The sequence below is a fragment of the Periophthalmus magnuspinnatus genome, chromosome 8 (assembly GCF_009829125.3).
Source record: "Periophthalmus magnuspinnatus isolate fPerMag1 chromosome 8, fPerMag1.2.pri, whole genome shotgun sequence".
NCBI classification, from domain to species: Eukaryota; Metazoa; Chordata; class Actinopteri; order Gobiiformes; family Gobiidae; genus Periophthalmus; species Periophthalmus magnuspinnatus.
Window position 1 is genome coordinate 7150722 of NC_047133.1, and position 27003 is coordinate 7177724.

Genomic DNA, 27003 nt, shown 5'->3' on the forward strand with positions numbered 1-27003 from the left:
AACAGGACACAAAGACATACCAGCACAGGGCAGTTTAAAGCAACAACACTGAGTACTTTTTACTTGTACCACAGTAACACTGGCACTGACAGCAGTAGTGGTAACAGTGGTAGTAATAGCTGTACAGTAGTAGAAAGTAGTAGTAGTGGTAGTAGTGGAACTTTTCATATTATAAATATTGTTAAATTGCACAGACTTTGACAAGACTTTATTTTTCTCAAATATTTCATAAATAAGAAGTACTGTCCTGCGTTCAGAAAACTTCAGTGTCCAATCAGATTTGGTGTTGTTTGGGGATTACACATTCAGAACTGCTCGCTCATTCGCTAGTCGTGCAAACGACATGCAGAGGGCCCTGGTGTTGGAACTGACCAATCAGATTGTGTTAGTCCCACGCCTCCTCTCAGGCCTGTGATGCTCCTCTGTAATGACTGCAGTGGCCACTAGGTGGCGCCTCACTGTTTGGCTTGTATAAAGTGTATTGGCGCAAGCCTGATCTGCGCTTCACTTTTGGCGCAGTTCAACAACAAAAAATAAAGAGAAGATGCTTTTGTTTAGATTTTTTAATTTAGAATAATAATAATGGGATGGTCACCCATAGTGTTCAGCGGTTATAAGGACAAATATGGAGCCGAGTTCCATATTTGGAATTCTGACTGTGAGTATCATAGCAACCAAAGAGCCAATCAGGAGCAATGCTGTAAAAGGTAACGCACAGCACAGCTGGTGTGGCTGGTGGAGGGCGCTTAGCAACGCTGTCAATCAAATCTGTTGCTAACGCTAGCAAGAGCAAACTTGGGGAGAGAAGGCGCTGGATTTGTCTATTATTAATGTTCTTGATTTACGGACACAATAGCAAAATAAAAAAGTCTGTATGATGTAGAGTGGATAAATATGAACATTTTAGGACCGTTATGACGGGGCTCACTGCTGCAGTTAGAGAGAGAGGGGCCACAATAGAAATAGAAGGTGAATAGAAGCCAGAGTTGATGGAGCTGGAAGCGTGCCCATACTCACTTCCTGTTTGGAACGCAATGGCTAGCGAGTTAGCTATGTCCATTTATGTATACAGTTTATAGTTCTAATCATGTGTGCAGCTCTGCAGGTGTGTGCGGAGTCGGTGTGTGCGGGGGCGGAGTCGGTGTGTGCGGGTGCTTTGGACTCTGTACTGATGTTGTATTTGTAAATGTGCTGAAGGCCGGGGTCCTGAGGTCATGGTTCACCTGAGTAGTACTAGTAAAAGTATAGTTACAGTAGTATGTTGTAAGGTGCCTGTTTCATTACTTTCTCAGGAATGTTCCACAGTATAGCATTAAACCTATGGAAAAGGTCTGAGCCAGAACCCTGGTCAGGAGCACCTAGCTGGAGGATTATTTGCATCTTTGAGGTTGATGGGGAAAAAATAGAAATAAGGAGAACATGCAAACTCCTTATAAAAAGGCCCACACAGTACTGGGCCAGCACAAGTTTTGGACTTTGGCTCAAACAAATGTCTTTGTAACTTTACACGTTTTGGAAAAGGCTGTTGTTAAGAAAAAACCCCGTTGATGTATTTTTCTGTAGTCCGTTTAGTTTCTATGACAACAGACAACACTGAGCTATGTCCAGATCACGTCCCTGTGGCCAAAGCAAAATCAACTCAGATGCTTTATACTGTGGAACATTACAGGACAATAGAACATGAGAGGCAGTACTCAATGAGGCGGGAGGAGAGAGGGAAAAGAAGAGGGGAGGAGAGAAGGAGGGATAAGAGGCAGAAAGAAGAGAGAGAGGAGAGAGAGAGAGGGAGGGAGGGAGGGAGATAGAGGAAAAGAGAAGAGAGAGGAGAGAGACTAAGGAAAGAGAAAGAGGATAGGAGGAGAGAAGGAGGGAATAAGAAGGGTGAGAGATAGACAGAAGAGAGGAGGAGGGAGAGAAAAAGAGGAGAGAGAAAAAGAGGCAGAGAGGGAGAGGTGGAGAGTGGGGAGGGAAGAGAGAAAGGAGAGAGGGAGGAGAGAGAGGGAGTGCTGTCTGCTTTGGAATTATGGTCCTGTCCAGATCCAGATGGATGCCTCAGTCCTGATTTAGTCCTAATTTAGTCCTGGTTCAGTCCTGACCTGACCCTGACATCACTGCAGACATTTCACCTGTCGTCATGGTAACCACAGAGGTCACATGACGTCACCCCTTTGACTCCCTGACCTCAGTGCCATGGAGCTGATTGGTGAAGAGGAGGCAGCGGGGCGGTTCAGGGCTCTGCTTTGGTCTCCAGTCTGGGCTCCGTCTCCGCTCCTGGTCCATTTTAGATGTGGACAGGAGACGAGGCTGAAGTGTCTTGCCGAGAGGCACAGGGGCAGCTCCTCTCTGGGGTTTGGCTTAGGGGAGGAGTGAACTGAGGTGAAGGTTTAAACTCTGAGATGAACGGCCTCTCTCACCTGGAGCTTTGTCCAGGTCCAGATCGTAAATGTGTCACCCATGGGTGCCAGCGCGGGCCATAAACATCAACACCCAGAACGGAGAGAGACAACAGAGAGAGAGGCAATGGGAGAGAAAGAGGGAGGGAGCACCCAGAAGAGAGAGACGACAGAGAGAGAGGGAAGGGGAGAGAAAGAGGGAGCACCCACAACAGAGAGAGACATCAGAGAGAGAGGGAAGGGGAGGGAGCACCCAGAAGAGAGAGACAACAGAGAGAGAGGGAAGGGGACAGAGGGAGAGAGAGAGAGAGGGGAGAGAGAGTGGGGAGGGGCACCCAGGACAGAGAGAGAGACAACAGAGAGAGAGGCAAGTGGGGAGAGAGAGAGGGGAGAGAAAGGGGGTAGAGAGAGAGAGAGGGAGGGAGCACCCAGAACAGGCAAAAAGGAAGGGAGGGAGATAGAGGGAGAAAGAGAGAGAGAGGGGGGAGAGCAGAGAGCACCCAGAGAGGGGGTACAAAGAGAGAGAAGTAAGGGGAGAGAGAGACGAGGGGGGGGGGGGGGGGCATCCCTCTCTGTTCTGGGGCACCCAGAACAGAGAGGGAGGAAGAGAGGGAGAGAGAGAGCGAGCAGGAGAAAGAGGGAGACAGAGGGGGAGAAGAGAGGCGGGAGAGCGAGGGAGAAAGGGAGGGAGCACCCAGAATACACAGAGAGACGACAGAGAGAGAGGGAAGGGGAGAGCAACATCATAGGGTGAATACAGAGGAGTGCATTGTCTCCAGAGAATTAACTGAACCAGAGCGAGACACACTGAATCAACACTGTACTAAAGAGAGAGAGAGAGAGAGAGAGAGAGAGAGAGAGAGAGAGAGAGAGAGAGAGAGAGAGAGAGAGAGAGAGAGAGAGAGAGAGAGGGGAAGCGAGGATGGAACAGATCGAGGCATAGAGGGGGATTAGGAAAGAGGAGAAAGAGAAAGACAGAGAGAGGGAGGAGATAGATGAACAGGCACAGAGAGAATGAGAGAGGAGAGAGATTTACAGCTGTGATCAGGATCTGTACATTAACATTGTCACTTCATCAAAGTCGCCGTGGAAACAACCAACTGTAAACACAGGCTGGTACAGACCCTACTCGACCTTTGACCCCTCCACTGTACACCAGATCCGCAGCATTTGACCTATAGCTTCAGTCTCTGGGTTAAATTTGTCAGGAGCAGTGGGTACTAGCTCCAGATCTTGAGCCTAGTCTTGGTCAGAGCTGTCGTAGCTGGAGGATTTGACCTATTAATATATTGATACTTTACAGCTGGTGTCATTAACATTCTCTGGGGGTGTAATGCTAACTGGGGGCACTGCTCTGCCTGAGGCTCTGTCAAGTTAGACTTTAATCTGAGCTTCTTCTTTTTTTTTTTTAACACAGTCTGACCATAAATAACTAATTTAGCTGGAACTACAACAAGTGAACTGATTTGTGCTGTTAAAAAAGTCTCTCTCACATAAGATTACAGTCACAAGCTAGCTACTGTATTTAGCTACACTAATGAGACTCCTACTCTCTGTGCTAAGTCACTCTCCCTTCAGAGCACTATCACAACACAATCAGCTGCATCCCACTAATGAAACTACTGCACAAGGTACATAGTCTTAAACTAACCGTAAGGAGGGTTCCAATAGAGCCTGGGAGAGATTGCTAGATTACTTAAACATGCATAGATGACATCTAAAACCTCTTCAGGCATGTTTTGATGAGGGAACAGAGTTATAACATGATTAAAAAGCTCCAAAAATGTGATTTTACAGAATACCCCCTTAAAAATGTCAGATAAAGGAGCAGAGTTGACGGGGTTCTTGTGGCTCTGATGTCGTCTGTGGAACACTGAGGTGAATATTAAACTTTTACAAACAGCAGGTCAGTCAGTGCACTGGACCAGAGACTGGACCAGAGACTGGACCAGGACCAGTCACGAAGGAAAGATGGAGATGGAGAGGGGGAGAGAGAATGATGGAGAAGGAGAGAGAGAGAGCGGGAGATTCATGAGTCAGTGTAGCAGTTTAGAGTTTAGAGGCAAAAAACATGATGTTAAAATGTGTTTAATAGAAAGTGGATTCATCTGAGGCCAAAGTCAGAGAAAAGAGAGAGAGAAGAGAGAGCCAGAGAGGGGGAGAAAGAGAGCCAGAGAGAGACAGAGAGAAAGGGGCTGCCAGTCAGCTCTGCTCTAGACTGAATTCAAGGCAGTAAATTTGGGCTGAACAATTATTTGAATAGTTAAATTTAGCCAATCCCACAGTCTGTAGTGTTTCAGCTGGAACATAAACTAAAGACACAGAGTCTACATTTAGTCTCTATGTCTTGATGTAATAAACTGGTTTGACTACAGTCAGTCTGTGTTCTCTCTTATCCAATTAATTGCTTAACTAAAGCAATCCAAAGCTATACTGAGAGAGTTATACTGAGAGAGTTACACTGAGAGTTACACTGAGAGAGTTGTAGTGACAAGGGCCACCCTTCACACGGGCCACCCCCACACGGGCCACCCCTCACACGGGCCACCCCTCACACGGGCCACCCCTCACACGGGCCACCCCTCGCACGGGTCACTTGGGCCCCTCCAACGGTGGAACCTCTTTCAGACTGATGTGGTACAATGTAAAACAGGCCGGCCTCAGGTTTGTGCTGATGCTGTGCTCTCGTCTTTGTGAATGGGAGTTTTGCTGCTGAGTCACTCTGACAGTTAAGCCTCAGATTCTCCACATTCCCCAAAACAACATCACAACACAGAGTCCCAAAGGGCGGTCCGGGGGCCTCCGGGGGTCCTGTGGGGGTCCTGTGGGGGTCCTGTGGGGGTCCTGTGGGGGTCCTGTGGGCTCAACAGTCACATTTCCACTGGAAACAGTAAGACAGGGACAAAGACCAAACTTAGAACTGATCATGTGCTCCATCACAGTGTGTGTGCGTGTGTGTGTGGGTGTGTGTGTGTGTGTGTGTGTGTGTGTGTGTGCGCGCACGCACAGGTGCGTGCATGTGGGTGCATGCAGAGGCCAAATAAGAGCCAGGTCTGTGGAGATGCAAGCCCGCTCACAGTAAGAACACATTTGTGCAATAAAACAAAAAAACAACAAAAAACACATTAATTGGTAAAAAAGTTATATGGTGCGGCTTTATAGTAATTTGAATGACAAACCATTAAATACTGCAAAAATCTGCAGACCCTGAAGGGAAAAGTACAGGAAGAACAAGACTAAAGCCTCAGAACAGTCAGAATAATGCCTGATATGACACAGAGTACGCTCCTGTGGTGTACTCATACTCCTGTGGTGTACTCATACTCCTCTGATGTACTCATACTCCTCTGATGTACTCATACTCCTCTGATGTACTCATACTCCTCTGATGTACTCATACTCCTGTGGTGTACTCATACTCCTGTGGTGTACTCATACTCCTGTGGTGTACTCATACTCCTGTGGTGTACTCATACTCCTGTGGTGTACTCATACTCCTCTGATGTACTCATACTCCTCTGATGTACTCATACTCCTCTGTTGTACTCACACTCCTCTGTTGTACTCACACTCCTGTGGTGTACTCATACTCCTGTGGTGTACTCATACTCCTGTGGTGTACTCATACTCCTCCTGCTGTCCTGTTTCAGTCTGTGGTAGTTCTGTCTCCATATGTTTTAATCTACACTCTGTTAATCAAACCTCTGTCCTCTTTATGGGGTCGACTCTGATTGTGTCTTTAAGCTTTAATCTTCCTCCTCTTTAGATTAAACACACAGATCACACTCTTCCTCGCACTCTTCCTCAAACACGCACATCTGGAACAAGTGCACACAAATCAGAATGGAACTGAGACTATTCTGCCCCCTGGTGGTTTGGTGTTATTAGTGAAATATCCAAAGTCAACTTATAGAACTTTATTATCAAAATAAAGCATCGTATAAACAATTTGAATCATTCGATAAAAGAAAAAAATTAAACTTATGTTCAGGAAGAGCAAAGATTAATTTCACAGTACAGAGTAAACAGTTGTAATGGCCGTGTCTCAGATGACATCACATTCTACAGGCCAATAATATTTAATACAGATGAGGGCAGATAAATTTAATACGGTTGTAGCATTTGTGTTGTAATACAAAGTTCGTGGGTCTGATTGAAACAGACAGAAATGATCAGGTTCAAAATTTGCGAATTTAACATTTGGATATTTCAAGACAAAGTAAAATGTAATCAATAAGAAATACTCTCTCTCGCCACCATCTGGCAGAATGACGTCATCACAATCTGAAAACCACAGATCCTGAATGTTCTTTAGTGTCGTCAGCACATTTAAGGCATTTTAGCTCACGTTTTTTTCCTCCAAACTTCTTCTCCACAAATGTACGTAGCTTTTACGTTCAGGTCGTCGTCCAGTAACACCAGGTCTGCAGAGGAGACAGAGAAATAAACATATCACAATGGTTGCCATGGTTGTGGTTAGCTGCTCTTGTAGCTGACTGGCTGGCACACTGAGCAGTTTTTTAAACTTTTATACCTTTTTATTTTTAGAAGTGCAGTTTGTACAGTTCAAAAAGACAGAAGTTATGGACTGTTGGATTGTGTGATTTTAGCAGATTGTTTTTCCTGTATCCATGGCAACCCTGCATGGAGCTAACTATGCTAACCAGCTAGCTCTGAAATGCTACAGACTAATTACACCAATGTAACAGGCTGCTGACTGCTACTCTCCTCAAACTGCACTTAAACTAAGGCTGCACAGTTTGGGAAATCTAATCTGAAAAGTATATAGATTAGATGTGTGATTTATATTTAAAAAAGTAAGAAAGAAGAATGAAATCTGATCTTTAGACTAATCCAAAAATCCCATGTATTTCAGAAGATGTTTGTGGAGGTTTAAACCACAGGGTTAGCAGCTTTTATGCAGAATAAGAATCCATGGAGACACAGAGAGGGCATCTGATAAACAGGGACATTTGTGCGTAAGAGGTCAGGAGATTATAAAATGGCAAACCTGCGTCGCAGCCGTAGTCTAGCGCCCCCTTCCTGTGGCTGAGGTTGAGGAGTTGAGCGGGGTGAAGAGAGGCCGCCTCCAGAGCCTCCTCCACACTGCAGCCTGGAGAGAGAGAGGAGAGAGGGAAGGAGAAGGAGAGGACAGTAGAAGGAGAGGGGGAGGAGAGGAGGAGAGAAGGGGAGGAGAGGAGGAGAGAAGGAGGGGACGAGGAGACAAGGCGAGGAGAAGAAAAGCGGCCATTTAATAAGAATCAGAACGTGACTGTTGGATTCACACTGGCTCAAGCACTGCTCTCGAAGCTCGTTTACGTCAATCTGACTAGTGGCACTGTTTATAACGACCTTAGTTTGTTTCTGATTTTTTTTCTTCCCCTCCCTTAATGTGTTCTGGCTCTGACCTGAGGCGTGTCTGAAGTGGCGGACACACATGTCCATGGTGGCGATGCTCCCGCTCAGCGTCTTAGTGCCTGAGACAAAGAGAAAAGGATTAAATAAAACTTTCAAAACATAAAACACTTCACTGGCTAGTGCTTGTGGATAAATGAAGAGTGAGACCTGCGACGTAGGCGTGGAGTCCCTGGATCTCCAGGACCTGCTGTCCCAGAGTGTGGCGTCCCGGAGGCAGCCCCATGGCCATGATGGCATCAGTCACCAAAACTATACCTGGACAAACATGGGTACAACAGACTTAAGTGCTTTTAAGGTTAGGACATTTCCCTCAAAAACAATGCTCTCCTGGGGTGTGGGTCCTAGGGTACGGATGTGTGATACCTTTAGGGTAAGCTCTCCTGAGGTGTGGGTGTGGGTATGGATGGGTTTGGGTGGGTGGTACCTTTCGGGTGCGCTCTGTGGGCGATGCGTAGTGCTGCTGGGTTAGTGTGGATGCCGTCTGAGATCATCCCATAGAAGACTGTCCGCTCTGGGGGCACTCGGTCACTGGTTAGGAGCCCCACAATGCCCGGGTCTCTGTGGTGAAACTGAGGACAAACACAGTCACTACCTCACACATTCTAACACCAAGACTAACTTAAACCAGAGACTAAACCAAGACTAAAGCAGGACTAAAGCAGGACTAAAGCAGGACTAAAGCAGGACTAAAGCCGGACTAAAGCAGGACTAAAGCAGGACTAAAGCAGGACTAAAACAGGACTAAAACAGGACTAAAACAGGACTAAAACAGGACTAAAACAGGACTAAAACAGGACTAAATCAGAACTCCCAGTGATTCCCATGGCTATTTGATCTCCTGAACTCTCTTCCTGACAGACACAAGTCCTTTTCCAGGCTGATCCAGAACACGTTCAGTTAATTAAGTGCTCCCACTACAGCCCTGACCATGTAAAGCTCTGGTTTTATAAGTGTTTTATAACCAGTTTATGAGCCCAGAGTGAGCCAAGTGAGTCTGATGAGATTATGTGCGCTCTGATGTGACTCACAGGCAGCATGGCATTGAACAGGTGAGTGATGAACGAGGCTCCGCTCTGAACTGCGTCTTCAGCCTGGCTCAGGTTTGCAGCAGAGTGACCTTAAACCCAGAGGAGAGACGACAGTTTGACAAACATGCATTTTACACAGTTTTATTTATCGCATTGCATTTGTCATTATTATAATCTTTCAGTCTTTGGGCAGTGATGACTGTATTTTAAATGTGCTTTATAAATTAACTAGACCTTTTTTATGATACAAAATGCCAGCAGGGATGGCGCAAGTGTAGCCCTGCACAGCAAAATGGATTCTCGCAATACATGTGAGTTCACAAACTCACAAGAATCCATCTTGAGGCTCCCACTTTGGCCAGAACCCAAAGGAGAAGTGCTTAAGAACCAAAACAAACATCGCGATGACGTACTTCAGCCTATTATAGTTTTAGACTATTAACGTGAGAAAACGTGTAGAAGGTCAGAGCTTTGTGCATTTGTGGACAGGGAGGATGTCTCTCAACTGAATCTAACAAAAGTTAGATTTCACAGTTTGTTCTGCTGACACTTCGGCCAATCACATTAACATGATCATCATGATGTTCCATGTTCTCTAATCACTTTCAGCAACAAACTTTCATGTGTGGGTCTGAAACCGTATCCAGTCTGCCTGATTTCTGATGGCTGTAACTGACAGGCAGATGAACCAGATAAATGAGAGATAGCTCTGCAGGTGTGTCCTAAGTGTCCACTCACCCAGGGACACCGTGACTCCCCTCTGGCTCAGCTCCCTGACCACCCCCGTACTGTGCTCCAGCTCTGGGGCCAAGGTCACCACACACACGGGCTCCAGGGTCCCATAGGTCTGCAGGAGGTCAGAGAGTCCAGGAGACGAGAAGGTCCGGAGGTACTGCTCTGGATGTGCCCCCTTCTTCTGAGCACTGATGAACGGGCCCTCCACGTGCACGCCTACATACACACACAGGGTTATCCCGGTACATGACCAGGTCCAGTCCTGTATAATTTCAGAGATCTGAGGGCATGCTCAAGGAGGGTGATTTATAGGGCCAATTAAGGGATAGACAAGACATCAAATTATTAATATAATCAGCTTATGAAAACACGGCATCCATTTTGACATCACTCAAACATACCCAGGACTCCAGCTCCGTGCTGTCCTCCATTTTGAACTGTGATCTGAGGCAGAACCTAAAGGAACAGAACACAACCAAGTTAGAGAAATACGCAACTAAACCAGGACTAAACCAGGACTAAATCAGGACTAAATCAGGACTAAATCAGGACTAAATCAGGACTAAATCAGGACTAAATCAGGAGTAAACAAGGACTAAACCAGGACTAAACCAGGACTAAACCAGGTCTAAACCAGGACTAAACCAGGTCTAAACCAGGACTAAACCAGGACTGAACCAGGACTGAACCAGGACTGAACCAGGACTGAACCAGGACTAAACAATGTCTAAATCAGGATTAAACCAGGACTAAACCAGAACTAAACCTAGTCTAAATCAGGACTAAACTAGGAGTAAACCAGGACTGAACCAGGACTGAACCAGGATTAAACTAGGACTGTACCAGGACTAAACCAGGACTGAACCAGGACTGAACCAGGACTGAACCAGGACTGAACCAGGACTGAACCAGGACTGAACCAGGATTAAACTAGGACTGTACCAGGACTAAACAATGTCTAAACCAGGAGTAAACCAGGAGTAAACCAGGAGTAAACCAGGACTAAACGAGGTCTAAACCAGTATTGGAGGAGGACTAAACCAAGTCTAAACAGGACTGGAGGGAGACCTGGTGGTAGACGGAGGGGGGAGAGGTGACCAGAGTGGGGCAGAAGGATGTGACTCCATGTTCCAGGATCCTGTGTCCCACCAGACGAACTCCTGAGGCTACATCAGAGGAAGGCTGAGAGAAATCCACCCCGAAACCACCTGAGAGAAGAAAGAGAGGGGGAGAGAAAAGAGAGGGAGAGAGAGAAGAGAGACAGGGAGGGAGAGGAAGAGACAGAGAGAGAGAGGGAGAGAAAAGAGAGACAGGGAGAGAGGAAGAGAGAGGGGGAGAGAAGAGAGAGGGAGAGAGAGTGAGAGAGAGGAGAGAAAGAGCAGAGAGGGAGAGAGAGGAGAGAAGAAGAGAGAGAGAAAAGAGAGAGGGAGAGAGAGAAAAGCGAGAGAGGGAGAGACAGCAGAGAGGAAGAGAGAGAGAGAGGGGAGAGAGGAAGAGAGAGGAGAAAGGAAGAGCAGAGAGAGGAGAGAGAGGGGAAAAGCTGAGAGGGAGGGAGAGAAGAGAGGGAGAGAGAGGAGAGAGAGGGAGAAAAGAGAGAGAGGGAGAGAGGAGAGAGAGAGGGAGAAAGAGCAGAGGGAGAGAGGAAAGAGAGAGAGAGAGAAGAAAAAGAGGGAGAAAAGAGAGAGAGGAGAAAAGGAAGAGGGGGGGGGGGCGCTTAAGGTTAGTAAAAAGTGATACAAGTTAGAAAGCCACATGGTCATGTATACACGTGGTTGCCATGGTCATGGTTGGCTGCTCCTGTAGCTGACTTGCTGGCATACTGAGCAGTTTTTAAATTTAACATTAATTTAACATTTTGGGATTTGACCAACTAAGAAGTGCAGTTTGTCCAGTTCAAAGGATAGAAGTTAAGGACTGTTGGATTGTGTGATTTGAGCAAATAGTTTTTCCTGTATCCAGGGTGACCCAGCATGGAGCTAACTATGCTAACTATGCTAACCAGCTAGCTCCGAAACGCTGCTGACTTTTTACACCAAGTGTGGCAGAAGACATAGCAGTAATTGCAGTAGTAGTAGTAGTAGAAGCAGTAGTAGTAGTAGTAGTAGTAGTAGTAGTAGTAGTAGTAGTAGTAGTAGTAGTAGTAGCAGTAGCAGTAATCGTGGTACTTGTACCATTGATCTGCACATCGATGAATCCTGGTGCGATGATGAGGCCTTCACAGTCGACTTGTTTATCTGCAAATCCTTTTTCATCAAAAAACAACTTTTCTGGGTCCAAGATCTGACCCTCACGAACCCACAGGTCCTCTCTAAAGTACACAAATACATAAGTACACAAATATGCAAGTATATGAGGAGGAGAGGATGAGGAGGAGAAGGAGGAGTAGAGGGAAAAGGGAGGAGAGAGAGCGAGGAGGAGAGAAAGGAGGACGGTAGGAGAGAGGTCGAAGGAGGAGTATTTGTGGTACTTTGTGTTACCTCTGCAGTTTGTGGTCTCTCAGGATCCTGCAGTTCACAAACTGACAGATGGGGGCGTCAGACACAGATTTATTTGACGGCATTTTCCCTCAGAGAGAAAAACTGGAAAATAAAATAAAGAGATGTGTGGTCTGCCTTTGTGTTTCTGAGCAAAACACTCCATCCTCCGAGCCCAACGCAGTCGCAGCACAGTGGATGGAAGGGCATCTGAAGTGAAACCTGCCAAATCACCATGTATTTATATTTTCTTTCTAAATGACCTTTTTTTTTTCTAAACAACCTGTGCCTGATGGTTGTAGGACGTATTAGCACCAGAGCTGTCAAAAGTATCGAAACTCAGATATGAATTAAATACTAAAACTAACATCGAAACTGTAGCGGAAAATATTAAAGGTCCACTGTGCAACTTTTATACTCTGCCACATGCTTGTCTCCATGGAGATGTTACTGCTTTCCCTGGAATGTTCCACAGTACAGTATTAAACTTATGTATTTTGATGGAGTCAAGTGGAAGACGCCACTGGGCCAAGCTACAGGTCAGCTCTGTGGAGAGGTGAGCCCGCAGTCACAGTAAGAATATGTTTTTCAATGCTTTTTCTCTGTAGTTGAAAAAAACACAAGATAGATATGTTTAATGCTGCACTGTGGAACATTCCAAATATGTAATAAAATAGTTACATAGTGGAGCTTTACACAGAAAAACAACCAAAAGACCAAAAGATTAGACCTGAACAAGAGCAGTTGCACTAATTGTAGTAATAGTAGTAGGTAGTAGGATTAGTATTGACCAGTACTGGCAGTAGTAATAATAGTTGTAGTAGTAGTAGCAGTTGAGGAAGTAGTAGTAGTAGTTATAGTAGTATTGGCAGTATTGACCAGTACTGACAGTAACACTAGTAGTAGTAGTAGTAGCAGCAGCAGTAGCAGTAGTAGTTCTAGTAGTACTGCCAGTATTGACCAATATTGACAGTAGCAGTACCGGTGGTGGTAGTAGTAGTAGTAGTAGTAGTAGTAGTAGTAGTGTGGTGGTGGTAGTAGTAGTAGTAGTAGTAGTAGTAGTAGTAGTAGTAGTAGCAGCAGCAGTAGTAGTAGTAGTAGTAGTAGTAGTGTAGTAGTAGTAGTAGTAGTAGTAGTAGTAGCAGTAGTAGTAGTAGTAGTAGTAGTAGTAGTAGTAGTAGTAGTGTGGTGGTAGTAGTAGTAGTAGTAGTAGTAGTAGCAGTAGCAGTAGTAGTAGTAGTAGTAGTAGTAGTAGTAGTAGTAGTAGTAGTAGTAGTACTAGTAGTAGTAGTAGTAGTAGTAGTAGTAGTAGTAGTAGTAGTGTGGTGGTAGTAGTAGTAGTAGTAGTAGTAGTAGTAGTAGTAGTAGTAGTAGCAGTAGTAGTAGTAGTAGTAGTAGTAGTAGTAGTAGTAGTAGTAGTAGTAGTAGTACTAGTAGTAGTAGTAGTAGTAGTAGTAGTAGTGTGGTGGTAGTAGTAGTAGTAGTAGTAGTAGTAGCAGTAGCAGTAGTAGTAGTAGTAGTAGTAGTAGTAGTAGTAGTAGTAGTAGCAGTAGTAGCAGTAGTAGTAGTAGTAGCAGTAGCAGTAGTAGTAGTAGTAGTAGTAGCAGTAGTAGTAGTAGTACTAGTAGTAGTACTAGTAGTAGTAGTAGTAGTAGTAGTAGCAGTAGTAGTAGTAGTACTAGTAGTAGTAGTAGTAGTAGTAGTAGTGGTGGTGGTGGTGGTAGTAGTAGTAGTAGTAGTAGTAGTAGTAGTAGTAGGAGTCGTAGTAATGGTAGTCTTGACAGCTGTATAAATCAAACTTTCAGACTTGTGTAACAGATTCTTATCTGGCTCATCTTTGTTTAAACCCTGTACTTTCACTTTACAGCGGTGTCTTATCTCGTTCTGTGGGAGGGCCTCAGGTACTTTAACTTTGACCTCGTGTTAAACATTTAAACTACAAATGTTTTTAAATCTGTTTTTATTAAACAGACTCAGGGTAATTCTTTAGATCAGAGACATTTTAAATCGCTGTCACTGCTTATTTACAAGAAAAATGTACAATATATTTGCATCCACGAGCCTTTCACCAAATTACAATTAAAAATAAGACGATTTAAGACTTACCTGGTTTTACCAAGTAGTGTTTGACAAGGAGGTTGCAAAGTCAAAACGACTCTGAATCTTTAAAGTCTCAGAAAAATATCGGCATTGTTAACAGTCCAATAATCTCTAAAAATATTGCAGAATTTGGATGAATAATTTTTGTAAAAACATGAAAAAGGTCGATATTAAAAGGTGGGTCCCGCGGTCAAGTCACGTGACGGCCATGGGAACAACAACAGATCATAAAAAAATAAAAAAGTTTAACCTGACGCGTTTTATGAAAAGCAAAAGTCTCCAAAAAAGTGTCCAAAAATGCAGAGTTTGAGCTGCAGAAAAGAAAACAGGAAGTGTGGAACAGGATCAGTCACGTGATGAGAGGTCAGCTGATCAGACGCGCCAAAGTTTGTTATTCTCAAACAAAAACAGCCCGGTTGATCACTTTTGTCCTACTTTTGTTTATTCGTGTCAGTTTCATCCAACATAAAGGTGTCACGTTTTTCAGTTTTGTGAGTTTTATTTTCAGACGCCAGTTGTGACCACTAGAGGGAGCCAAACACTAATATTTGACCAAGATTGTGTCCAAACCTCAGATAAGATGAATGTAAGATAAAACAGACCAGATAAGATGCAGATAAGAGAAACCCAAACAGCTGGTTTCATAACAGACTTAAGGACCATGATGCATCAGAGTTTCAAAGGTCTATTTTTAAATATTGTGTCATTTAAAGTCCATAAAATGAGAGATGCTCCAAAAGAAGGTGAAATAGACCCTTTTGTTTTACTCCTGCAGCCCATGGACTGTATAGAGTGGAGACTTAGCCCTGCCCATGAGCAAGTGAATTTATTCAAAAAGTTATACCAGGGATGAGACAAGACACAGTCCTACGAGATCAGACGAGACACGAGACTGGACTCACTGGACTCACTGGACTCACTGGACTCACTGGACTCACTGGACTCACTGGACTCACTGGACTCACTGGACTCACTGGACTCACTGGACTAGGGCCTTGTTTATTATTCGTGCAATTTATTACAAATGAATAGACGGTGTTGGGAAGTAACTGAATACATGTACTGAGAATATTCATTTTGAGTAACTGTATTACTCAGTTACTCTTTCATTTGGTGGTATCAGAGTACAGTTACTTTCCTAAATCAAAAGGAATACACGGCGGTACTTCATCTGCAGTTTTGGCTTTGAACTGCACACTTCCCCTGGGATATTTATTTTAACTCTACTGTGGTTCAAATACTGAAGTACACAAGGGGAAGAAAAAATGTACTCAAGTAAAAGTAACGGTGATTCAAAATAATAATACTCAAGCAGAAGTTCAAAGTAGTGGTCCAAGAAAATATTCAAGTAAGAGTAAAGACGTATTTGGGAAAAGTACTACTCAAGTAAGAGTAATTTAAAGAGTAACTGTTGGGCTGTAACATCTGATTTATAATTTAAAGTGAATGCGACAAAATGCTATATTTTCAAAGAACCACAAAAATGATCCAAACTAAATCAAGGAGAAACACAAATGTAAGAGTACTGTTACTTCAATAAAAATGTTACTGAAGTAGTAGTACAAGTATGCTGCAAAAAAGTACTCTGAAAAGTATAATTTCTTTAAAAAGTTACTAAAATAACTTTGAGTAACTTGACTAACTCAGGAGCTCGGACAGTGAGCCCCTCCCTCTGGTCCTGAGTCAATAAACCCAGTTCCAGTAAAGACCAGGATTCTTCTGAGAGTCCAGACCCGACCATGGAGACCACCCTCCCCCAGTCTGCACAAGGCCACCCATGAGGACTAGACCGGGACTAGACTGGGACTAGACCGGGACTAACCCATGAGGACTAGACCGGGACTAGACCCATGAGGACTAGACCGGGACTAGACCGGGACTAGACCCATGAGGACTAGACCGGGACTAGACCAGGACTAACCCATGAGGACTAGACCGGGATTAAACCAGGACTATACCAGGGCTGAGCCAGGGCTAAACCAGGACTAAACCAGGACTAAACCAGGACTAAACCCGGACAAAACTAGGACTAAACCAGGACTAGACCAAGACTAGACCAGGAGGTAATCAGCCCACTATACATCAGAGCAGAGTTGAACAGGTCACAGACAAACTGCTGTGAGACAGATCTGTGCAATTTAAACTTTTTATGAGAAAAACAGGATCGATGTGGAAACAGAGGACTGAGGGAGGGCTTTACATTTAAGAGGAGACATGGATCCAGCCACAGAGCTGCTTTTGTGCAACTGAGCAAGACACTTCACCCACACACTGCCCATTTCAGTGAATGAGAGGGTAATAGGAAAGATTTATATTTATATAGATCACAACTGGTACAATGTTAAGTAGAGTGTGATGTGTGTGAGTGTGACACAAGGTTTAGGCACAGCTCTGTGTAACTTCTCTGTTTATTACCGTCTTATTACGTTGCAAAGAATGTTCCAAAATATCTATTTCCATGGAAACAAGCAGATGACACCACAAGGCCTAGTTATAGTTCACATCTATGGAGAGGCGAACCCGCTCACAGTAAGAATGTGACTGTGTGAAAGAGAAAGTCCCTGCTTCAGTTTAATGGATGATCCAGTAACTCCAGATTATGTTAATGTTAAAGACATGACCTCACTGAACATCTGCTGCAGCCTCAACCGTGACCAAGACCAGGACCAGACCTGGACCAGACCAGGACCAGAGACCTGGACCAGATCAGGACCAGACCTGGACCAGAGACCTGGACCAGACCTGGACCAGAGACCTGGACCAGATCAGGACCAGACCTGGACCAGAGACCTGGACCAGACCAGGACAAGACCTGGACCAGACCTGGACCAGACCTGGACCAGACCTGGACCAGAGACCTGGACCAGACCAGGACCAGACCAGGGACTGAACCAGGACCAGACCAGGGACTGAACCAGGGCCAGACCAGAGACTGAACCAGGACTAGACCTTAGACTGAACCAGGACCAGACTAGGACTAGACCAAGACCAGAACCGGACCAGGACTATAACAGGACTAAACCAGGACCATACCAGGACTAGACCAAGACCAGACCAGGACCAGACCAGGTCTATACCAGGACTAGATCAAGACCAGATCACCACTACACCTGGACTAGGCCAGAACCACACCTGGACCAGACAGGACTATACCAGGACTAGACCAAGACCAGGCCAGAACTAGACCTGGAGTAGACCAGAACCAGACCAGGGCTAGACTAGGACCAGACCAGGACTATACCAGGACTAGATCAAGACCAGACCAGGGCTAGACCAAGACCAGACCAAGACCAGACCAAGACCAGACCAGGACTAGACCAAGACCAGACCAGGACTAGACCAGGACCAGACCAGGGCCAGACAAAACCAGACCAGGAACAGAGACCAGGCTTGGACTCTGTGTTAATGTTAAAGACATGACCTCACTGAATATCTACTACAGCCTCAACTGTGACCAAGACCTGGACCAGACCAGGACCAGACCAAGACTAAACCAGGACCAGACCAGAGACCTGGACTAGACCAGGACTAGAGTAGGACCTTAAACTGTGATAATGGATCAAATGTTTTCATTTTCTCTTTGTTTTGTTCCGAAAGTGACGAACGAGACAAGTCTTTACAGCTGTGTGTGTGTGTCTGTGTGTGTGTCGGGGTGTGTCTGTGTGTGTGGCATTCACTGACCTCCTGCAGAGTTCAACAAACAATGAGCAGGTCTCGGGTTTGATTCCCGGACAGGTCAGAGAATTCAGATGTATTTTGAACTCTTCTGGCAGAGTCCTGATTTAGACTTGGTTTAGACCTAGAATAGTCCTATTTTGGACCTGGTTTAGACTGGATTTGGACCTAGAATAATCCTGGTTTAGACGTGGTGCAACTCAGAAAACCAGATATTTTCTTGGGTGAGAGTCTCATCTGTGTGATCCACTGGTTCTGGTCTAGTTTAGGTATCACGTTTTAACTTAAGACCAGTAGACTCTCTTCTTTTATTGCTCCTGACAGTTAAAGGATTGAAACAGGACTAAACCAGATCTAAACCAGGTCTAAGCCAGATCTAAACCAGGACTAAACTATGATTAAACCAGGACTGGCCTAAAGCAGAGCTAACCTGCGAACAGGTCCACTACTCCTAAGTGAAAAATGGGTCAATACACCTGTGGGGATGGGATGAGTTAGACTTATCAATAAGAGGAATTGTCATGATTTTTGGGAGTTCACAAACTCTTAACAATCCATCTGGTTCAGCGATAGGTCCCAAACTGACCAATCACAGCGCAGCATTGTGGTTTGAGCAGAAGCCAGAGCCAAGAAACCAAAACAAACATGGTGCAGATAGATGTACTTCAGTATATTTTACACAGAAACCCAATGTAGTTTGTGAGAATGGTGCAGAGGGAGGAGCTGTGTGCTTTTCTGGAGGAAACATGTCTGAGCTTTTCTCTCATCTGGATGTGACAAAAGTTTCTCATCTTGTCCTGCTGTTGTGACGCTTTGACCAATCACCATGAAGTATCGGTTTGAACGATCTGATCACTGATCCCAATCTCTTTCAGCGAGAGCCGTACCAGACTGACGTAGAGCTCTACTTAGAGGGCAACACATATCAGTCTGGAGAGAGCCAGGTTAGGGATGAGTGACACAGCTGTTGCCCGGACAACAGGAGAAAGTTCATGTTAAAGTGTGTTTGTGGAGTTGAGAGCAGCTCTTGTGTCGGGCCCAAATCCTCTGATAATCTCAAATACAAACACTTTCTCTTCCTGTCCGGGATTATTTAGACGCAACACTCAACTCTATCTGCAAACAGTGCCCCCTCCTGACCAACCACACACACACACACACACACACACCCCTTTACCTGACCGCCTCTCTACCAGGATGCTCTCTATGACACCCCTCACACAGCCTTCTCTATCCCTCTGTATGGGCCCTGTTCTGGGTAACGGTGTCCCTTCTGTCCCCTCTCTCCAGGAACGCATCCAGGACCCCCCTCCTGCTGCCTCTTTACCCCCCTCAAAGGGGTCTGATCTGTTCTAATCCTCTGCCATTTGACCCCTGCTCCTCTCATTCTCTCTGGATAAACACACAACAAGGGGGAGGCTTCCTACAAGGGTCAGAGGTCACCAACAGACTGACACATTTAGGGACAGATTTAAATAGTTTTGTGTTATTCTGGAGACAGTAATGTTTTGTGGCTTTGCACTGATCATCACAAAGATACTTTAAAGGTGCACTGTGTAACTTTTCTGCTAGTGTCCATGGAGATGCTATTGCTTTAGGTATAATGTTCCACAGTACAGAAGACGATTACAGCATCAGGCGACATTACAGGTCAGATCTGTGAAGAGATCTGCTCTGCTGACAGTCAAAATTATAGACTATATAAATAAGTGGTTATTGCTAATTGGTAGCCGCCGCGTTCCAGATCGGGCCTGGCTCCAGTCAAATGAAGCTCATCGAGGCTAGAGCCATTACAGGGGTGAATTTGGAGTGCAGCTCCATATTTACAATCCCGACCGCAAGTATCATAGCAACCAAAGAGTCAATCCGGAGCAAAGCTGTTGAAGGTTACGCCTCTTCTTGCCTTTAGCAGGGATTGGGCGCTTAGGAATACTGTCAATCAAACCTGCTGCTAACGTTAGAGGAGTGACCTTGAGGAAAGAAGGCAGGTAGTTTTGTTTCTTATTAATGTTCATATTTTGAGTTACAGACACAGCAAAATAAAAATACCAGAATCATGTAGAGCAGGTTAATATGAACATTTTAAGACTAAAATGACGAGACAGCTGCAGTTTCAGAGAGAGAGCTGCCCTGGGGCAGGACCATGGCTTTTCAGCACCACACCCTCCCTGTCCACCTAATCACACAAACACATTAACAACGGTGAGGACTGGGTCTGTTTTTAAGGCAGCGCCGTCTGTTTTTAAGGCGGCACTGCTCTGTTTTTAAAGCAGCTCTGATCTCAGAGAATTGGTCCATTCACACTTTTCATTCACTTTTCACAAACAGGATTAAAATAGTCGAGCAGTGACACAACACACACGTCCACTCAGATCACATCACGCTCCAGGGCTAGACCAGGACTAAACCCTAAACCAGGAATAAACCAGGACTGAACCAGGGCTAGACCAGGACTAAACCCTAAACCAGGAATAAACCAGGACTGAACCAGGGCTAGACCAGGACTAAACCCTAAACCAGGAATAAACCAGAACTGAACCAGGGCTAGACCAGGACTAAACCAAGAATAAACCAGGACTGAACCAGGGCTAGACCAAGACTAAACCAGGCATAAACCTGGGACTTTGACGTGAGGATTTGGACTGGTTTCCTGGATCTTTTTGGCTTCTTTCTCGCTCACAAAGATGTCAAATAAAGGAATTTTCAGCAACAAAGAAAACATTAGCCAATAACAGATTAACCAGCATTAAGCATTCTAGTGCACACTGTTGATGTGTCCTTGGGCAAGACACTGCACACACCTTCCCTCTGGTGAAGTACTCAGGTGTATGAATCATGTTTGTGAGAGCGTGTCTTGGTCATTAAAGAGAGTTAAAATCATACGGAACATTCTCCAGGGAGACAGATTAATAGATTATGCCACACTGTGGAATATTATGCATCATCACCATGGAGACAAGCAGGAGGAGGCCACATAAGAGTCAGGTTTGTGGAGATGCAAGCCTTGTCACAGTAAGTTTGTCTATGTTTTCCAGTGCAATAAACACAACTGGAAAACAACACTCAGAGTAAGTATTCTTGGTATTCAGTCACTTCCCAGCACTGAATATAATAAGGTTAACGCCATGGAGACCAACAAATGGAGGACTCCCAAACAGAAAAGTGACATAGCGCAGCTTTAAGTCTGGATGTTTTCTCTGTGCTGTTGGGTTCAGATCAGCTGGATATTCCTTGTATTGTCTGCCTGGTTCAGAGGAGCTGCTTCACTGGCAGAGGTCGCCATATTGTGTTTGCTGTTTGGTCGTCAGCCCGGGCAGGTCTGGACTCGTCTCAAACTCATAATAAAACGCTTTGAATCTGAACCTGAGACGCCTGAGATGAGTCATTTCCAAAACAAACGAAGCGAAAAGTGCAGTGTCCAGGAAGTATTTACAGCTTTTATTCTGAGGCGGACATCTTTAAAGTGCACATAAAGTGTTCAGGGTTTTATAATAATCGCTTGGTTTGGTGCTAAATATTTACTTTTACATTAGTTAAGTGGTTTGTTAAATTAGCTGCACATCACACGAGCAAGCAGCCCCTTTTTATGCTTCATTTGTGCCAAAATGACTACACGATGCTGCCAAACCCTACAAGTATCACCGATTAAGAAAATAAAACTGGAGAAGGGAGTGCGTACGTCACAATGGTACTAGTGGAGGTAAAAATGGGGGTAGATCGGCAAAATGGCATCTTAATTAATTAAAGATTACTCAAACATGAATCACCCCAAATACAACTTCAGAGGCTCAATGAGAAGCTTCTGGTCAGAGGGCAGACACTGTACCACTGTGACCCAGTCTGTAGAGCATAGACTATTCCTGGACGTCCTCCTTTTTGTCCTTAGAAACTCAGACGCACTTTGATTGGCAGCCGACCTCGTGCCCTTTGACCCCAGCGTCTACCTGAATCTCCAGTACATCAGGGTTACTCTAGTCCAAATGTGAAATAGACTTGGTCCAGATCTGGTCGAGTTCTGGTTTAGTCCTGATTCAGCCCTAGTTTAGTCTTGGTTTAGTTCTCACACATTCACAGATAGTTATGTTGTGTCAAACATTGGGTTTAAACTTGATTAGGATGATGTTATTGTCCCCGATTTTGTCTCCAAGGCTCTGGGAGTGCCCTGGCTTCTGTGTGTGTGCATATGTGTGTGTCCTGTATGTGTGTGTCCTCTGTATATGTGAGTGTTGTGAGCGTGTTAATGTATGTGTGTGTGTGTGTGTGTGTGTGTGTGTGTGGGGGGGGGGGGGTGTGTGTGTGTGTGGGTGTGTGCGTGTGTGTGTGTGTGTAGGTGAGTGCAGGTATAACTCAGGTCCAGTGTCAGCCTCATGTTTCAGTGGCACAAACAGTCGTCGTCTCCATAAACACTCTTATGTACGACTCAGGGAGCTCACCACTACATATTTCATCTTTTAAAACCACAAGCACAAAATGTTTCTCAAATACTGTTAAAGAGGGGGTATAGCTAGCAGTTATAGCGGCTAGTTTGGAGCTGAGTTCCATATTTATAAATCCAAAGAGCCAATCAGGAGCCAGGTGGTTCCCTTCTTGGCTGCACCACTGGTTTGGTAGGGGATGGTCAGCAATGCTGTCAATCAAACCTGTTGATAACACTTGGCACAGCTCATTGGTCTCATATCAATGTATGATATGGTATTAATGTATGACGTGTTCATATCTTGATGTAGCGACAACATAGTGAAATATAAATACCAGGATCATGCAGAGCAGGTTAATGTGAACATTTTCAGACCAAAATGACGAGTCTGTCAGCAGCAGTTATAGAGAGAGGGATGATGGTTTTTCAATAGAAAGCGAACTGAAGCCAGAGTCGACAAACTCGATTAGAACACGTCATCTAGCAGGTTAGCTATGTCCATTTATATATACAGTCTATGGGTGTAATCAGAATAATATATTCTGAATAGTTACACTTTAAGTGTTACACTTTACAGTGTGAAAATGTGGCAATGGATAAAAACAGTTTTATGTTTGTTGCATCTTTTGTTCTGCAGTTTTGCAGCCTATCGTAGATTAAAGACAGAAAAATCACACGTGTACACACTGTAAGCTGTTTTCTATTTTTCTTACCATTTTTAAGCCTAAATTGTGTAACCAAGTACAACACTGCATTCCTTTAATTTTAGGAACTGTACCGGAATGGAGTTACTCAAAAGTAGTATTCTGAGTAGTCTGTGTAGTTCCAGTACGCGTTATGTTACTTCCCGGAACTGCCCATCACAAAAGCATGTCCCTCTTCTCTGCATTTCTTTGGTTTTGCCTGTTTTGTTGCGTTTTGATCCCTCTGCCTCTGATCCTGAGCCGTGGTCTGACGGGAATCGCTCCACAGCCAAACGCAGTCATAAACTTGGGGCTCCCGCTGCTCCCCGCCCCCTGCACAAAGGAGCGTCGCCATGGAGATGTATGCCCAACCAGATAAACACATGTTCCCGTCTGCCCCACCCCCCTCCGCCTTAGCCCCGCCCCCTCCACCTTACCTCCGCCTCTGTGGTCTGAGCTCACCCTCCGTCAGGTCAAAAGGTCACGGTCCAGTGTCATGTTTATTATGACATGAATCACTTGTAATTCAGAGTCCTACAGTATGTTCTTCGAATTTGACTTTTTCTCTCTTTTAAAGGACCCACATCTAACTTAAGAAAACACATTTTACTGCAATTAGTGAAAAACAAAATGAGACTGAATGAATGAACTGCCTCGAACAGACCATCTTATTTAAAGAGAAAGAAAAGAAAGAAAAACAAGACTGAAGAGGTTTTAGATGTCATATCCATGCATGTTTGAATAATTTAACGATCTCTCCCGAGCCCTATTCAAACCCTCCTTACAGTTAACAGTACGAGTCTGTACAAGACTCCGCCCACAAGCCTACGTCATCCATGCTCCCACACAAAAAAAACATGAGACAAAACTACACAGCAACTTGACAAACTTGATGTAATGTGCAGTAGTTTTTATTAGCAGGATGCATGCTGATAGTGCTCTGAAGGGGAAGCGACTTAGCACAGAGAGCAGAGGGAGGAGGACTCAGTTAATACACCGTTTTCAGCAAATATAGCATATTCAAAACAATAAAAGGTAACATGGTGATCTAAATATGTTCTCTGTGCAGTTATTGCCCCATAGAAGTAAAATATCCCCTGTTTAATCTGAGACATTCTGGGATGAGAACCATGTGGAATCAACTGTCTGTAATTTAGAGCTAACTGTTCACTCAGCAACATGTTAATAACACATTTTTCAAAGTTGGGTATAGGCCTTTTAACCCTGTTCTAATGTCTCCATGGCGATGTTATTGCTTTGCCTGGGATGTTTCATTGTATGGCATTAAACTTATCTTGCATTTATTTAACCACTAGAGTTTGCTCCGTTAATCTGCGGTGAGAGAAATGTGATTTTGTTTGTAAATGATAAATGACCACTGAGTTCCTTCGTTTCACATGTGTCACTGAGATAAACAAATCTGATTGGACGATAATGTTTGGTTCTGGTTCGAGGTGCGACTGAGGGTTCAGGACCAGGCTGATATCCCTCTGTATAGAAAATGTTAAAATTACAATAAATTAAAAACAGAATGTGTAAAAGAAGAACTTGTTTTTTTTTTTATTAGCTGATTTTACTTTTTAAAAACATCTCTTTAATTTAACCCCTGGGTCCTGTGTCATGCATTTCTCATCACTACGATTGCTGCAATGGTTAGCGTTAGTGTTAGCCGTTAGCGCAGGATTAGCGTTTCAGCATCTCCTCTTTCCTCTCACTCTGAAGCAGGAGCATTGGGTTTCAGAGGGATCTCATCTGACCCAGAAGTGGACCGGGCCTGGACTAAACCCTGGTTTATGGCCCACAGGGGGGCTCTGCGGGGGGCGCTAATCAGGCTAACGTTTCACATCTCAAATGCACACTACTACACTGATACAGGTGAGGGAGGGGCTACGGCTCAGGTGAGGTGAATGAATCATCACCAGTATACTATAATATTGACCAGGTTAAAATAGTGACGTAAGTAATTAGAAAGTAGCATATTAGACCTATTCTCGTGATTTGAATGTGGTGTTTTTTCATTTGTACTACCATGGATACTCAGAATACTGTGGAACATTTCTATTGCTAGCACCATAGACTGTATAAAGACGTGGACTAAAGGATGTCACCCATAGCGTCCGGCTCCAGTCAAACGAAGCTCATCGAGGCTAGAGCAGTTATAGCAGCCAATTTGGAGCCAAGTTGCATATTAGGAATTCTGACCTCGGGTATCATAGCAACCAAAGAGCCAATCCGGAGCAAGGCTGTTGCTAATGCCAGCAGGAGAAACCTCGGGGAAAGAAGGAGCCTGATTTGTTTGTTATTTACGTTCATATCTTGAGTTATAGACACAACAGCGAAATAAAATACCAGGATCGCGTAGAGTGGGTTAATACGAACAAGACGAGCCTCACGGATAAAGATAAATTATAGGAAGACCAAGTGCACCTCAATGGACTAATCCGAATGTAAATGTACTTTTCTCCCCCAATCAGAGCCATGATTTACAGCGGTCCGTGTGGCTCCTGTCTGCGTCCCTCTGAGGGCCCGCGAACCACCTCTTTATCCCCGCGACACAAAGACCTCCCTGAAGCTGCATCGACTCACGTCCTCGCGGCCCCGGTGTAAATCTGCAGCCCGCCGCTTCATAAAGGCCTGAACAGAGCGCGACAACACACCATCAATGGGGCTCAGTGTGATGCTAATGATGCTAAGTGGGGGCTAGCCTGTTAGCTCCTCCCGCAGCGCGCTAAACATCCACAGTGTGATGGGAGACAGGAGCGGAGCCTCGTCCCACGCCATAAATCCACAAAAACACGGCAATGTTTTGTCTGATGCATTCATAGCTTCATATGACGTCAGCTCACTGTAGAATCTCTCTAGTTTAAAGTGAACTGGATAATATCTCTGTAATTTCTGGGCCTATCCACAGGAAACACAAACTGGCACAAAGCTCATCGTTGAAGTATCAATGTTGAACTTCAAAATATCTTTAGAAAGTGGAGCCATTTATCAAACCCAAAGATGTGAGTGTTGTGAAAAGGACTTTAAACCGTAAGATTAATATGACAAGTTTGAGGAGCCAATCCCAAACTAATAATGAGACAGTTCGGCCTTCTACAGATCAGAAGTTTGGAGATTTCTTTCAAAAACAGTGAGTCTTACGTACAGTTATATAAGCCCTCCATCTGAAACTATGACATCCTCCGTTTCTAAAGCACAACCATTGTACAGGTTATTGTCAATGTTTCATTTCATAATGGGCCAACGTCCTGCAGTCAGAAAGATTACTTCCTGAAATGGGTTTTTGTGAGTAGCTTTTTCCCTTTCTAAACATATAGCATTTTGATTTGAATTTCTTTATTACTATGGTAACAAAGGACCGTCACCATCTTGGAGCTCAGTGTGTGCGCAGTTTAATAATGTCGCAATTTAGTTTCCTCAACAAAAACATCATATCTACATCTATGTTGGATAGCTGACAGGGCTAACAATGCTCTGTTCCACCTTGTGACATCATCAAGTAGTAATCCACACACCTTCACCAAACTCTTTATGATAATGTAAATGTTTTTTTGTTTTTTTTAATAAAACTCATCTAACTAACTTAAATATAAACAGCTACTATTTTCATCTTGATAAAAACTGCTTAACTCCTCAGTCCTTATGCTCTTTGCTGACATTTAGTACACAAACATATAACTCAATCCACCAATTCACTTGTTTTCTATGTTAAAGTAAGGGTAAAGTATAAAAATGAAGTTTAAAATAATGAATGATAGTACAGGATGATCAAAATCTGTGTATTTCTAGTGGGGTTCATCAGGGATTAGTGTTAGTCCCAGTCTTATTTACTGTTATAAGGCACATTATTTAAAATACTTCAAATACAGCCAGGAAGTGACATCACAGTCCCTGCCTAATCTGTAATGTGTCCGCAATAGCCTCAGTATGAACAGCGCAAATAAAGTAAGGAGAGGGAATGGGAGAGAGAGAGAGAAGAGAAGAGGAGAGAGGAAAGAGGAGAGAGGAAAGAGGAGAGAGGAAAGAGGAGAGAGGAAAGAGGAGAGAGGGAGCGAGGGATGAACATGAGAAGGTGAT

General features: G+C 44.4%; 1 protein-coding gene across 1 annotated transcript; it reads right to left on the reverse strand.

Moving 5' to 3' along the window:
* Positions 1–6296: 6296 nt before the first annotated feature.
* Positions 6297–14441, reverse strand: amdhd2 (amidohydrolase domain containing 2). The gene is made up of 12 exons (XM_033970679.2): positions 14155–14441; positions 12052–12153; positions 11746–11882; positions 10643–10782; positions 9976–10030; positions 9578–9790; positions 8840–8928; positions 8236–8380; positions 7959–8066; positions 7802–7870; positions 7405–7506; positions 6297–6817 (listed from the first exon to the last, which is right to left on the reverse strand). The coding sequence occupies exons 2-12, from the start codon at positions 12132–12134 to the stop codon at positions 6738–6740; spliced, it is 1221 nt and encodes a 406-aa protein (XP_033826570.1). The 5' UTR covers positions 12135–12153; positions 14155–14441; the 3' UTR covers positions 6297–6737.
* Between the last annotated feature and the right edge of the window lie 12562 nt (positions 14442–27003).